Below are 14,930 nucleotides of genomic sequence, written 5' to 3' on the forward strand. Positions count from 1 at the left end.
TCAGATTCTTGCTGGAGTCTTAGCTCTGCCAGTTATTAGTTCTGTTTCTGGGCCAAATTACCGAATCAACCTAAATCTCAGTTTCCTTATTTATAAAATGAAATAATAATAAGCACTTCAAAGGGTGGTTGTGAGGATTAAATGCAATACTCATTACCACTGTGAATATTGACCGAGTGTATAATATGTGCCAGGCAGTATTGTGAGCAGTAGAGATCTAACAGTGAATAAATCGGACAAGTTTCTTGCCCTCGTAGAACTTACATTCTAGGATAAGGAGATTGGTCACTAGTAGGCACACGAATAATAAACATAATTTCAGATAACAATAACTGCTATAATTTAAAAAGAAGAAAAATAGAATATCTAAAGATGGATGAGTGTAAAAAGAGACGGGGCTACTTTAGATAGAGTGGACAGAGATGTGAAGATCCTGGGGAAGAACATTCCAGATAAAGGGAATAGCTAGTGCAAATATACACCATAGGGCTTAGATAGCAGCTGTGTATAACAGATAGTCACTAAATAGCTGTGGATGCTTCCGTTCCTCTTCCTCATCTTACTCTTTTTCTTCTTCTTTGATGAATCTGAGATTTATAGATAAATTTCATAGAAGGATCATTAATTTAATCAGTTACCACTTTAGTGGCAAGTTCCTATTATGTAGTCATGGTGATGGGGATTTCCTCTAGCTTTGTAGGAGACCAAATATTTTAACCTTTTCTTCCAGTGTGCATTCAAAATTAGTACCAGATTTGAAATCCTATGAAAATAGCCCTCCCCTCAAATACTGTTCTAATACTCCTACCCACACATATTAATTTCTTTGTATCTAAGTAATTCAGTTCTTCAACTAACCTTTCAGGGGACAATAGATTTTGTGAAAAGTTAGTTTGACCATAAATGAGTATTTCTTAGAATTTAGAATTTTATTTACCTATTAAGTAAATTAAGTCAAAAGTTCTAGGAAAACATCAATTCTCTGGAGCCATCTGAGCATAAATTATTCTCCTACTCTATTCTCTGCTCATTGGATAGTATGCCACTATCTCAGATATTGTGGTTAGATGAGTGGGAGTTGTTCTATCCCACTATCAATGCCACTCCCCAGTTGTTATGGTTACATAAGTGGGAGTTGATCTTGATTCTTATTTTTTCCTAAATCCCAATCTGTCCCAATTCCTATTCATTCTTCTTACCTTTCCCATCCTGCCACCCCTATACATTTTCTATGCTGCTAACTGGGATCTTTCTTAAAAAATATACATACACATATATGTATGTATATGCATGTGTATACACACGTGTATAATTTGTATGTTGCAATTCTGGTTAAAACCCCTCAGGGGTTCCTGGCCCCCTACTTTTCCATTATTCAAAGTATGGTCTGTTGACCAGTTGCAATGGCATCCCTTCAGAGCTTGTTAGAAATGCAGAATCTCAAGCTCCAGGCTAGGACTACTGCTGAGTCAGAATCTGCATTTTATCAAGATCCCTAGTTGATTTGTATCCCTAGTTGATTTTGCACATTGAGGTTTGAGAAGCACTGGCTTGCAGGATAAAGTTTGCATGGGTCAACCTCACATACATGGCTCTCTATGTTCTGTCTCTTGTCTAACTTTACTACCACCCTTTATTCCTTAGCTTGAACTATAATCAATTATATTTGGTTCCCCAAACAATCTTAATTCTGTTCTCCTGTTTCTATGTACCGGCTTTGCTTTATTCCTAGAATGCCTCTCAACTCTCTAGTCTGGTGCTTGCTTAATAAACTTCTTCTAAACCTTTAAGACTCAGATCAAATGCGGATGTCTTTGTAAATACCTTCCTTGATACTGCCTTATCAGACTGAGCCAGCGATTCTCCATGTCCTCAGAACAATATCTATATCTGTGTAGTAGCTGTCATCTCGTTGCACAATTAGTTTTTACTTATGCCTATCTCTTGCTAGAATGTGAACTCCTTGAAGACAGGGAGGAAGTTCTTAGTCATATTTATAGCCAACCCCATACTATGGTGCTAATAGGTATATTGTTAAGTGTTGATTGATTCTTTAATTTAACAGACATTTGATAGATATTGCATTGTTGAATAAGTGAATGAATGAATGGATGAGATGCTTCCTTCCTGCAACTTACACACACACACTCACACATGTATGTGTATACATGCACACACATATGTATATATACACATAAGTATGTGTGTGTATAACATGTACTTCGTTATAAATTTATAAAATATATCTTTGTACTCTGATGGATAGACTATTCAGTTGACAGACAGGCAATTGGTGAACTTATCTGTGAATAGTTGCTGGGTTTGACATGACACTTGAAATGTCATTTTAGTATAAGAGAAATGGACTAAAAGAGATAAAAGTCCTCACACTCACCAAAAAAAATGGCAACTGGATCACATCTGTGATAAACCAACCTTAAAGATCATCATTTAAACTTGTAAAATTTAAGTATAAAAATACTTATAAGTCAATACCACATTTTTATTAAACAAAAGCTAAAGCAGTTGGATCAGATCAGGTTTTCAGTTTCAAAAAAGAATGTCAACTCGTGCATTTTACTTCTCAGAGATTTTATATTATATGATAGTTAACCTTGTTTTGGGGAAAATTATTACCTTTATAATATGTGTATAATATATTCACCATAAATGTAATAAAGGTATAGTAAATTTTTTACTACACAGTATATTTTTACTATAAAACATTAAAATTTACCTGAAACCTAAACGATAGAAAATTTAAAAATAACGTTATTCTCTTAAATCATTAGTTCATGGAAGAATTGAAGAAATAATAGAGGTTTTTTTCTTTTATTTTCCCCAAAGCAGGATGCGTTATGTTGCCCTCAGCTTTCAGAATACAGACTTGTCTAGGAAGGGAATGTGAGTTCACAGCATTCTGCTATTTTTTTTTTTTTTTTTGCATTGCTTTGCATTTTAGAGAACGAAGTGTATCAACACCATTGAGTGGTTTTACGGCAAGTAACACAAAAGGAACTTAAAAAACTATTATAATGATTATTACTCGGAATTTCTCCAACTAACCACAGATGCAAAAGGGGCCCTGAATGGTGTTATGTTATTCTGTGGTTGAGATCTGAGTTGAAATTTTTAGGTACTTTCAACTATTTCCTTAAAATTCTTCTGTGAGCCCTAGATAGAAATGCCTCAGAATAATCAAATGTATCACTTTCCAGCAATGTAGTCAGCAATAGACATTCTCCCTGAAGACCACTTACTCACATTTTAAAATAAGAATATCCAGGGTTCAGCCTGGTGGCATAGTGGTTAAGTTTGTGTGCTCTGCTTCAATGGCCTGGGGTTCATGGGTTTGGATCCTGTGCACAGACCTGCACACTGCTCACTAAGCCATGCTGTGGTGGCATCCCACATATGAAAGATAGAGAAGATTGGCACAGATGTTAGCTCAGTGACAATCTTCCTCAGGCGAAGAGGGGAAGATTTGCAACAGATGTTAACTCAAGGCTAATCTTCCTCACCAAAAAAAAAATAGGAATATCCAAAAGTCAAATTTTAAGATATGAATCATACTATTTATTAGCTGCACTAGCAGAGATTTTGGTTGTTTCATGAAACATAGTTCAAAAAGTGTTAATTTTTTTAAAAACTTACCTCTCCTATATTTTATGTTTTTACCACAAGATATATAATTTATCATGCTATATTTATGATATCCCACAATAAAATAAATTACTTACTTTCAAGTATGGTTTTAATTAGAAAATGTGAAGAGGAGTTCTAGATATTCTTGTTGATAAAATGTATTTGAAAATCATTTGCTAAAGACATCATAAGTGAAAACATATATTTTTAGCAAAATAAATTCTCCCTTCCTGCTCTTTATTATGAGTCTCCTAGGATTTCAAGCTACAGTGCTTTCTTGCTAGTCCTTTAAAATAAAACTGTCCTGAATTAATACACATGTAATTTACTCAGCAATCTGAAGTTCTATTTAAATCGAGGACAGGTCTAATTGCTAGTTTTTCCTGGCTGACTGCTTGATGTTGGCTATGGCACCTGATCTAAAAAAGCCTGCACATTCTTTCATTGATTAACATTTGTCCAAAAATATATAGTCGTAGATGTCAGGAAGATAATGCACATTCAAAAATAATATCAGTCGACCCTCCTTTCTTTGTGTTAGGCTTTGCCAGAATTTTAAGTATCTGAGAAAAACCTCTGATGAGAGAACTGTGTACATTTAAATTGATGGCTTTCCATGTGTATTTTTCAGAAAACATTGTCCAATGTATATGCGTTTTTTTGAAACTCAAGAAGATTATATGAACAAATTGATATGAATTGCATATTTAATAGGTTGTAATTATGTATTATCAAAAGCTTAGCTTTTTTAATCCTTTATTCTTTGGAAATATGGTAATTGTCCCCTTTCCCATGTAGTTAATTATAAATTTCAGGAAGAATTAAGTCTGCTAAAACTCTTCACTTTTTTTTTTCTTTGTCTCTATGGTAGCAGTGAGAATAGAAATGAATTGCTTTGATCTTATTTCTGAATGGCATTTCTTTCCTCAAAGGATGGACCTTATTTTGCGGACCTGAAATTTTAAATATTTTTCATTAGCTGTTAATTGAAGAGAAGTATTTTTTCCAGATGAATTTAAAAATGTGTCAGGAAGAAAAATGTAGCTTATTTTAGAAATCACAGGCTTTGTTTCCATAAGAGTTTGTAGTTTAAATGATATAATAGATAAGATTGCCAATGAAGAATACTCATTGACTACAGTAGTGGATATTGTCCAAAGTTTTTCTTGCAAGGATAAAAGTACAATTGTAGTGCATTCCTCTTGTCTCATCCTGTTATGTCAGTAGGATGCAGTGACAGCATGCAAATATTAATGTATTTTACAAGGCTATGTTTTCTAATGTTGTATTTAGAGGCTTAAATTACTCTATTGTATCTATTGGGACACGCTTACACAAAATGCTAAAATACCATAATATATTCTTTAGAAATATTTACAAACCAATGATTTTAAATATGTCATCCTAGACTGCAGTTAATTCTGGTTCTCATATTTAGTCATCTGAAAACTGCTGCAGTATTTCAGATGTTCTTTCCAACCTAGATTTAAAACTGAGATTTAAAATCCCTCATGTTTGCTAAGCACTTTCTTATACTTTTTCTCATTTAATTTTTGTGGTGATCTTGTCAGATAAATGTTATTATTTTATACTCTGGTGAGAACATAGGCTTAGAGGAGCTAAGTGGCATAGGAGAAAAATCCCTGATTAAGAAGAGAAATGTTAATATTTATATAATTTAATATAATATAAATATATTTATCTTATTACTATTAGAGTATATATTAGATCCTGGGGTAAATATATTACATGTATTGTCTTATATAGTCCTTATAAAAATCCTTTAAATTGGATATTATTCTCTCCGTTTTATGGATGAGAAAACCGAAACTCTTGGAGACTAAGAAACTTATCTAAGGTCACAGATCTAGAAAGTAAAAAATCTGATATTCTAACCAGGTCCAGTGGATTCCTCATGGTATTAAACACTCCCCTCTACTACCTTTCGTGGTTAAAGTGATGATAGAATGAGCTAACAACACGTCAAGTGCCTAGCATCTAATAGGTGCTCAATAAATATCACTTCATTCTACATCTAGAAAGTGCCTTCTGAATCTAAGTCCAGGGGCCATCTCTCTGTTGATATCATAAAATGTCGAATTATAACATTGGCCTTCGTGTATAATAAATCTTTAAATGTGGACAACCTGAGAATTAAGAGCCTATCTCACTTATCATAGTTAATTAATCCAGGTAGCCAGATTGTTAGAATATTATTTTAATGTAGAGTGTTTAATCCTCTTATGCACTAGTTAGCCACAGATTGCACCTCTGCTAACATGGGCAAATATCTGCCTAGAGTCGCAAGAAATTGTGGAAAATCGTGAGCATGACTCGTTACCACCATGACTGCCTGCTGAAAAACTCTGATTCTCAACATCCTATGGACAATGGATCAGCAGCCTTTTCATCATTTATAGAGGAGGCAAATGTATGACTCCCCAGCATGGCGTCAGTCTTTGGAAACAAATCAGGCCAACTTATTTTAAACATCTTTGAAACCTGAGAAAACTAAAAGAAGTAAATAGGAAGATAAGCCCAGGAAGGGATGAAGTTGTGTCTTGAAGAATTATGTCCAAAATTGAATGAAAAAGGTTAACACTAACTGTATGTTTTGCATCTGTAATTGATACATTGAACAAGCAGGACTCATGGGATATAATAATAGAAGCCACTTTATTTGGGGCTACCCATTGTTTGCTTAAAACTTCTTAGTGCTATTAATCCCTACCCTGCTGTCTACATGAAAACTTAGGCAATCTTATGACTTTCCATGAATTTCCAGTCATTTGCAGGGAATTAAAAGTCCTACAATCACGAAAAATCGTAAATACAGTCTCAAATCAGTAATTAAAATTGTTCAGTTCCAATATTAACGAAAACTGAACACTTTTCCAGGCTAAAGACTCTCTCTTCCCTACTATGGGATCTTCAGACAGGACATCTGCTTTGGGAGAAGGGGATACTGTGGGCTTTTCTTTTCTCCTTTCTCCTTTGCTGTTTGGTGGTTGTTCCCTCCAGTTTTGGAACATGAGAGTGAAGTAAAAAGTGGAGAGCACAAAGTTCTTATTAGACTGGATTACTCTTTTTGCTGGGATTTACTTTTTGCACTCTGAGCCTGATATATAATAATAATGATAATAATAACAAAATCAAAGAAAATAGCTAACACTTGCATCATGCTGGTTATGTATAGAAATATTTGTAAGCATTTTACTTGTATTAATTTCTTTAATCTTCATAACTGAGATAAAGAGAGGTTAAGCAACTTGCCCAGGGTCACCTAGCTAGTAATTGGTGGATCTGGGATTTTAACACAGGCAGTGTTGCTTTAAACTCTTTCTCTCGTGTACCCTGTTGTGGGTCTTAGGGAGTTTCCCTTTCTGGACCCCTCTGATTAAATTTATAATGTAGATAATGCATTTCTTTAGTCCCAGGTTTTACAGCAGTCTGCTCCACACAGAGGGTTGTATTGGCAAACGTCACAATGGCTCCAGGATGGCTCTTTTGTTTTGACAAACTCTGAGAGTGCAGGCTGGCCCAGATGAAACCACCTCTCCTGAGGCAATAACCAATTTGCCAAGTTATCTCACTCATGAAACTTTTAGGTTGAAGTCAGATCCCACTATACTGGCATCCCAAATCTGAGGAAGTTATATCAAGTGCTAGATGTATACCCCCTGAAGTCTCTTTCACTAATTTTAGGTGAAAAGTGAGACTCCTTTCAGCCTCTCTCCAAAGAAATCCCGCTTTTTTGGAAATCTCCAATCACCCACCCTTGTACACCCTCATCGTAGATAAGGGTTCAGAGACCCGAAAGTGGTTATTGGTAATTTCCTTTGAAAGTTATAGCACCTCCTTTGGAAACTCATTTTTATCACATCTTGATGTCTTAAGCAGAACGTCCAATGTATCATTTTGTGGATATATTTCTACCTATATTGTACTTTTGCATCAAAAAAAATTTGATTTTCTCCTTTTTTTAACAACTTACTCTGAAATTACACGTCTTTATGGCAAATAAGGAGACTAATTGGATGAAAACCTTTATTTGCCCAAGTAAAATTATTTATACACGCATGTATACACAAACATATATGTATGTATGTATGCATACATTATATGTCTATGTATATACACAATATATCTATATCTGTATATCTGTGAAATCAATGATTTGGAGGCATCCTGGGAGTTGTTTTTTTCAAATTGTTTGAAAATTTCCTTAACTCTTGATGTACTTACTGGAGCATATATTGGACCAGAAATCAGAAACTAATGTTAGTAATAAGAATTAACTCATAAATATCATATCAATGTTTATAATAATTAATAATTTAAATATAATTATTCATTACACTTATAAAGTACTTTACAGCTCACAGTCAATTTGCACACACATTACAACATATCGTTTTAATTCTGCCATGCAAAAAGCCACTTGTTTTGCCCCTTAGTTTTAATGTATTTCTTCATCTGTCAAACATCTGAGAGTTTAAAGGAAGATAAGAGAGACAACTTAAGAGCTTTTCAAAGACTAAACTCAGAAGAACCTCTTGTGTTTTCTATAGGATCAAGACTGGATCCCTCCAGGTTCATTCCTCGGTAGGATTTATTTGTCACACACCTTGCTGTCCAATGCATTGTGGAGTAGGGATAGATGAGGGGAAGGCTGAAGTCAGTTCTCTGTGTAGCAAAAAATCATTCTTTTCCCTCAATCCTAGGTTTCTGAGGCCCAGAATTGAGGGGTTTCCTAACCAAGTCTGAAAATACCTTGATTCAGCACTGTCAGATGATGTATGGTGTACCTTTAGCCTGAAAGGCCCTGTTCTCATGCTTTCCCCTCCTAAAAGCTTTACTGGAAAACTGAATTGTCTCCTCCAGGAAGCCCTTATTGATTTAGCCAGGGAGAGTTCAACATTCTTGCCTTTGGCCTCGATTCTTCTGTAAAATTTTCCATAACTCTTGTTCATCCCTTACTCCTGCCACCAAAATGGGTGAGATGGATCTTTTTGATCTGCCCATGTCATTTTATTTATACCTTATCAGCAATATTGCTTTATAATTGCATGTTTATTAGTCTTTTTTCTTAGACTGAGAACTTCTTTAGGCAGAGACTGAATCTTGTTATATCCTTATTCTTAATACAATAGCTGGCACATAATAATTTCTCAATGAATGTTTGTTGACCAAGTAAATGGATGAATGAATGGTCCTAGTATTTAACTTTGTTTTAAATGTAACATGTTGTATCATATCTCCTAAAAAGTTGAGAACTCTTTGAGAGTGAAGCTTATTATTTAAATTTTTATATATCTAAATTTTATATATACTCTCTCTATATACTCTGTATATACTAGCATGGTGACTTACATGTAATACATGTTTGATAAGTGAATGGATGGATAAATGAATGAATGAATATGTGTACAGCACTATCATGCAACACTTCTCAACCCAAGAAAAAAAAGACTATGATTATAAGACACATTTTACTGTGAATAGAACAACAGAAGCTTACTCTGCTTTCAAAAGAATATGCTATTTTGAATGAAATAGCATTTAGGTCAAAATTTTATTTGGATGAATCAGTTCTCACCAGTTCTCACACAAACTTGTTCTGAGGATTAAATGACTAAATTTCTATGTAGGCACTTTGTAAACTCCAAAGTACTCTAACAAATATAAGACCCTGATATACAAATAAATTTCCCACTGTTTCTGGGGATGAGATGGGTTGAGAAGAAAATCTTTAAAGTTTTCTCTGTTAAGTGTTTGTCACCGTTCACGTTCTTTATAGTTACATGTTTATATAATCCATCTGAGGTATAATTGTCCAGCATATTTGGCTCATTTGCTCAGGATATTCTGGAATGAAATATGTCATGATGTTAAAGTCAGAAAAAGACAAGCAAGGAAGATGTGAGACTTGGTGACATCAACCTGTCTAAACAGCATAATATTTTTAACAGACCAAAGTTCAGTCATAGTTTTGTCTCTTAAGAGAGTATTTTTTTCAGGGTTAGTAGTGCAGATCCCTGAATCCTGATCAAGTCACATATTAACAATCTACAGGTGTAAATGTACAAGGTAGGTGGATGAGAGAGAGAAAGGGAAGGGAAAACTCTGTCTTTAGGGAAATTTGTCACCAACTTCTAACTTAGATCCTTGCTTGGAGAGCCGGACTAGCCCTTGAGGGAATTCTAATGTTCCCTCTTGATTTTTGGGTTCAGAGTTAACTTAAACGTAGACTTGGGAGAGTCCTTTTCCCTAGTATTTGTACTGGTTCTAGTTGGCCTTCTAAGAGCTGAGGGTCTGCCAAATAGTTTGCGATCTTCCAAACTCTCTCGTATCACAATGCCCACAGTAAACGTCAGAGAGAAAAGATGCTGAGGAATGAGAATGAAAACTTCTAGGAAAAAGAGAATTTTAACCCCTTTTGTTCACCTACTGTGGCAGTTCCTTCAACCCATGTTAGATCTTGTCTTCTTTAGAAGTAGAGTGAAGGGATAGGTAAAACCTGAGGTTGGGGTTTTCAATAACCACACTTGAGTGGAAAGGTCTTGTGAGACCATCTGATCCAGCAGTTCTCAACCTTTGCTATCACTCTAACTCACAGAGGAATAACCATCTCCTATGGTAATTGTACGACAGAATAATAGGGATTCTTAAATGGAGGGTATACCCCATTGGAGGAGACGTATTAAATCTCAAGAGGAATATGAGGTTTGGAAAAGATCCATGAGTGAATTTGACACCTCCTCTCCCCACATTGAATTGTGGATCTAATAAAATCCTCTCATGTTACCCATGATAAAAGTGAGGATTAAAGTGTTAGAATAACTTTCCCAAAATTCCACAGATAGATTAATTGGGAACACTCTACTGCAATCCAAGATCCTAACTTCTATTCCACTCTTGTTTTTTTCTAGTTATACACTCTGGATTAAAAAATAATTTATATTCTCATGGCATCAATCTTCAGCAGCCTTTTTATGTGTCTTTCCCTGTGTAATCATATTGTTAATCTGCTTGATTAAAAAACTAATGGGGAGGCCTTAGTATCCAACTCATGTAATAATGGAGCAATAGGTAGATTCACACAGATTTCTATCTTTCTTTACTCTATGCTGTGTATCCAAAGGAGTTTAAACACTCCTTATTTATACCTCCCATCACATTTTATGAGTATTTGTATTCCTCCACCCAAGCACAGCTCACTTATTTATTGAATTTTGCCTCTTTACCATGTGCTCCATAAAGATATATACTATCTAGATATAAAACAAGCTTATTACTACTACTACTATAATAATTATGAATTGTTACAAAGGAGATATCCCTCACCATTAACATTCTTTGGTATGAATTCTCATAATTAGAAATAATAATAACTAGCATTTTAGTAATGCTTTTAATTTTCAAAAGGCCTAAGCTTACATGTAGATAAATTTTATTTATCTGGCTTAAGCTATTAGAAAAGGGAGATAAAATTGTCCTGTACCTTTGTTTGTTCTCATTGGTAGCATCCTTACAAATTGTCATAGTGATCTGAGGTGAATCTATATCTGTCATCTGATAACATTCCTATGAATTAGGCAAGATCCTAACAGTTTTTTACAGATGTGTCTACTGAAACTTAGAGTATCTCATGGCAACAAGCACACGGTCAAGCTTAGCTTGAAATGGTGGTCGTCTGACACCAGTCCAGTGCACATTATGTACCCTGTTGTACTGTATGTGATATTTTGATTTAAACAAGAAAACTGAGCATTGAGATTGATGATCTAAGTGTATTTTAATGGTGACTTTATCAATAGTCACTCAAACAGCACTTCAGAGTTTAGTGATGACTTTAAAATAGATAAATAAAAGTTGCTCTAAAAAGCTTACAAATCACAAGAAAGAATTCTTAGCACAAGAGCTGAGTTTTATTCCAGTTAAATTAGAAATTTTAGGATCATTGATAAGATGAAATCATATTAGTTGATGATATGTCTTAAGCCCCATTAAACCGATAGAAAATGAAAGATTCTAGAGTAGTTTGTCATAGAAGGAACATGCATGAGCAGCAGAGTCAGCCAGGTTCTTGCTGCAGTCCCAACTATGCTGCTTTCTTGTAGGGTAACTTTCAGGCAAATTGCTTACCTTCTTTGAGTCTCAGTTTTCTCTCCTGTAGAATGGGCATAATGATACTTCTATTGTTGTTGTGGCAACTAGTGATAATACAATGGGTCTAGAACAATCCCTAGTGTATTTAATAGCTCAGTAAATCACTGCTGTGGTTTTTATGATTATTATTAACATTATTATTAATATGTCTATATTATAATTGAGTTACAATAAAATAAATAAAATATAAAAGATGTTTTACTAGAATCACCTTCTCCCCTTTTAGCATTAATTAGTTCTCATTATTAAAGGGATGGAAGAGTATTGTTGGTTAAAGGGAAGCACTTCGTTTTTTCTAAAAAGCCAATTAGAAGTGAATTTATAGCAGTTACAAAAAAGGATAGGTTAGCTAGAGATAAATTTCTTATATAAAAACAAGTGCCTGGCAAATGGCTTAGAATGTCAGATCTCTGTGTTCCTTGTTTCATTTCTTTGCATCTCAGTTTCTGATGTAACAAGAAAGGCCTCTAAAATTTATCTGTACAACTCTACATTCTGGGGTTCTATGAAGTGCCCTAGAGAGGATCATCACTGCTAGCTCACAATCTGGAAGGGGAGACAAGTAAACAAGTCTTTCTATACCTTAGCTCAAGTGATCTCACAGGGTATAGCATGTATCAGTGTTGCCTGGGAGTGTGGAGGAGGGGAGACCAGTTCTGCCTCTGGGTTAGGAGGGTTCTTGGAGGGTTCTCCGAGGTTCCTATTAGGACCTAAAAGATAAGCTGCTGAGGAAGCCTGGTGGCAAAAACCTAGTCCTTAGAGCAGTACCAAAAGCAAGGGATAATTTCTTATGCCTTGATAAGAGTAGAAATTGCATACCCAGTTTTCTACAGCCCTGCACCAAAAAATCGTTCTCAAAGGCTTCTCCAATACTTGTAAATATGGTAATAAACATATTGATGATAAACATGTCAGCTAGTATATAATGCTGCACATAATATATAGAACATAACATCATTTTTAATTATTTGCAGCAAAACCAAGGCAGATGCCCAGCCCAGAATTGTTCAGTGGAAGCCCCTGGTTGGATGCCTGTCCACCATTGTACCGTAAGTTTGGTTATTTGATTATTCCAAGATTGGCCAGATTGGAGGACAATGATTTTTATATTTTGGAACAATCTTAGTGTAATGGGCTATAATATTCTCTGAAATTCTAGAGTAGAGCAAACCTCTTGAAAGGAGAAAGTATGTCTTTTCAGAAAGTGCTGCTTTATAAGAAATACCTGTGATTAGATTCTATGCCTTTTTTTTGGAGTCAAGATAAATTGCAAAGGATTTATCTAAATAGATTATTGATTAATTAGATTTGAATTGTCATTAAAACGGATATATTTGCACATATATTTTTCCCAATTGCTGCATATTCATCAATACTTGATTTTAGATGCCTTAAAAAAGGATGCTTTTTCTTCTGCCATTGTTGTGTTGACCATTTAATAGTGATGAGTACACAAACTTGCAATTTTCAGATCTTCCTGGTATAATAATAGTCTCTGAATTTGTGTGAAATCTTCCATCAGAGAATTTTCAAGTGCCTTATAAATAAACAGATATTCTGTCATTATTCCTGTGTTACAAATGGGAGACTTAAATGCTAAGAGAATAAGAATAGTACATCAGTTGTAAAGTTGGGAATAGATCCCAGCCACACTAACTCTCTTTTCATGAACTCATTCTACTTGACTGTCCTCCAAAGTAAGTGAAGAAAATGGCTGATTTTTATGATATCTTTTATACATACGTTGCCTGATAGAAATGACAATGGTTCCTCTGGGAATTGTGTGTGCTGTAAGAGACAGTTTGCCTGTCACGAAATAATTTGTGAATGATGGGGATAAGAAGTTCACTAGTTACCTTTTGGGCATTCCCCTCATTTGACCCACCTTGCAGGCAATGTAAAGTGATATGTGGAGCTTCCTAAATATCTGCATGTGTTGTTGAGGTACTGCTGCTGAAAGGTGCAGCTGGACTATCATAGCAAGACTTATGACTGTGTTATAAGCCAATATGCCTGGGGGAACCTACTTTTCACTTGGATTGTATAAGAGAATGAAGCCTCTTTCTTTGTTTTGTGTTTGTTTGTTTGTTTATCTGTGGAAGGAAGAGAAAGTGTGATAACCTTTACTAAAGGAGAGATGATGATGCTAAATTTTGGAGGCATTCCCGTAGTGTGGAGGCAGCCCAGACTTGCCAGAGACTTGGAGAATAAAAATGTCACACATTTGTGAGCAGATGGTCAGAGGGGAGTGCATGCTTAGGGACTCTGCTGATGCCAGAGAAAGTCTGAGTTTTCATAATTCTGTTTCTTCATCAATCACTCCTTTTATTGTATCTCTGATGATGTTATCTCATAATTACTGATTTATATGTCTATTTCTCCAAGGTGGCCATATGCTCTTCAGGGTCCTAGTATACCTACACATAAGTAAATCCCTGCTACATGGTAGGAGCTGTGTGAGTTCAGGCTCAGTGAATGAATTTTCAACCTGTTGATTTCCTCTTTAGTGGCTTTTAGTAAATTATTTAACAACTCTCACATTTCTTGGTGAAGAGGAATAATTGTACTATTTTACCTTGTTAGGTGGGTGGTTTCCATTTCTCACCTCTAAGGGTCCTTTTACATTTTTCCTTCACTGTGTACCATTGAATATGTGTTATGAGGAATTTTGTTTTCAAACTAGACAAAATGTAGTAGTTCAATTTAGCTGTGTCAGGTATTATGCCAACTGCTAGAGATACAAAGATAAATAAGATGGTGTTCCTATTTTATCAAACATATCCATGTGTAACACCAATAAGAATTTCTGATTAGTAACTTCTCCTTCACTGCACTGATCATTTCAGCCCAAATGAAAAGAAATTTGACGTTTTAGTTAATTTGTGCAGTCTTGTCACAAGTAAATCCATTATTTGAATTTTGTCTTTTGGATTATTAAAAATAGTTCATCTTTCATTATTTACCTTGGAGGTGGACCCCTTAGGATCCAAGAATCCCAGATGAGATCTTCCTGCTGTAGAACATTAAGTATTAAATAGATGACTACATTTAAGACCCTTCCTGAAGATCAAAAGTTAGAAATGCCAACATTAAAGTCTGATTCAGTTTTGTGG

The 14,930-nt window shown here is 35.0% G+C and overlaps 1 protein-coding gene across 21 annotated transcripts in view; it reads left to right on the forward strand.

Annotated features, from left to right (window-relative positions):
* DLG2 (discs large MAGUK scaffold protein 2) overlaps nt 1-14,930 on the forward strand; it is a 1,837,299-nt gene that overhangs the window by 382,262 nt on the left and 1,440,107 nt on the right. For all 21 annotated transcript variants that reach the window (XM_023646512.2, XM_023646513.2, XM_023646509.2 and 18 more), the window contains one exon: nt 12,792-12,866. In XM_023646512.2, coding sequence (XP_023502280.2) covers nt 12,792-12,866 — 75 coding nt within the window. The remainder of the gene's footprint in view (nt 1-12,791; nt 12,867-14,930) is intronic.

This window comes from Equus caballus, chromosome 7 (genome assembly GCF_041296265.1).
Source record: "Equus caballus isolate H_3958 breed thoroughbred chromosome 7, TB-T2T, whole genome shotgun sequence".
Taxonomy (NCBI): Eukaryota; Metazoa; Chordata; class Mammalia; order Perissodactyla; family Equidae; genus Equus; species Equus caballus.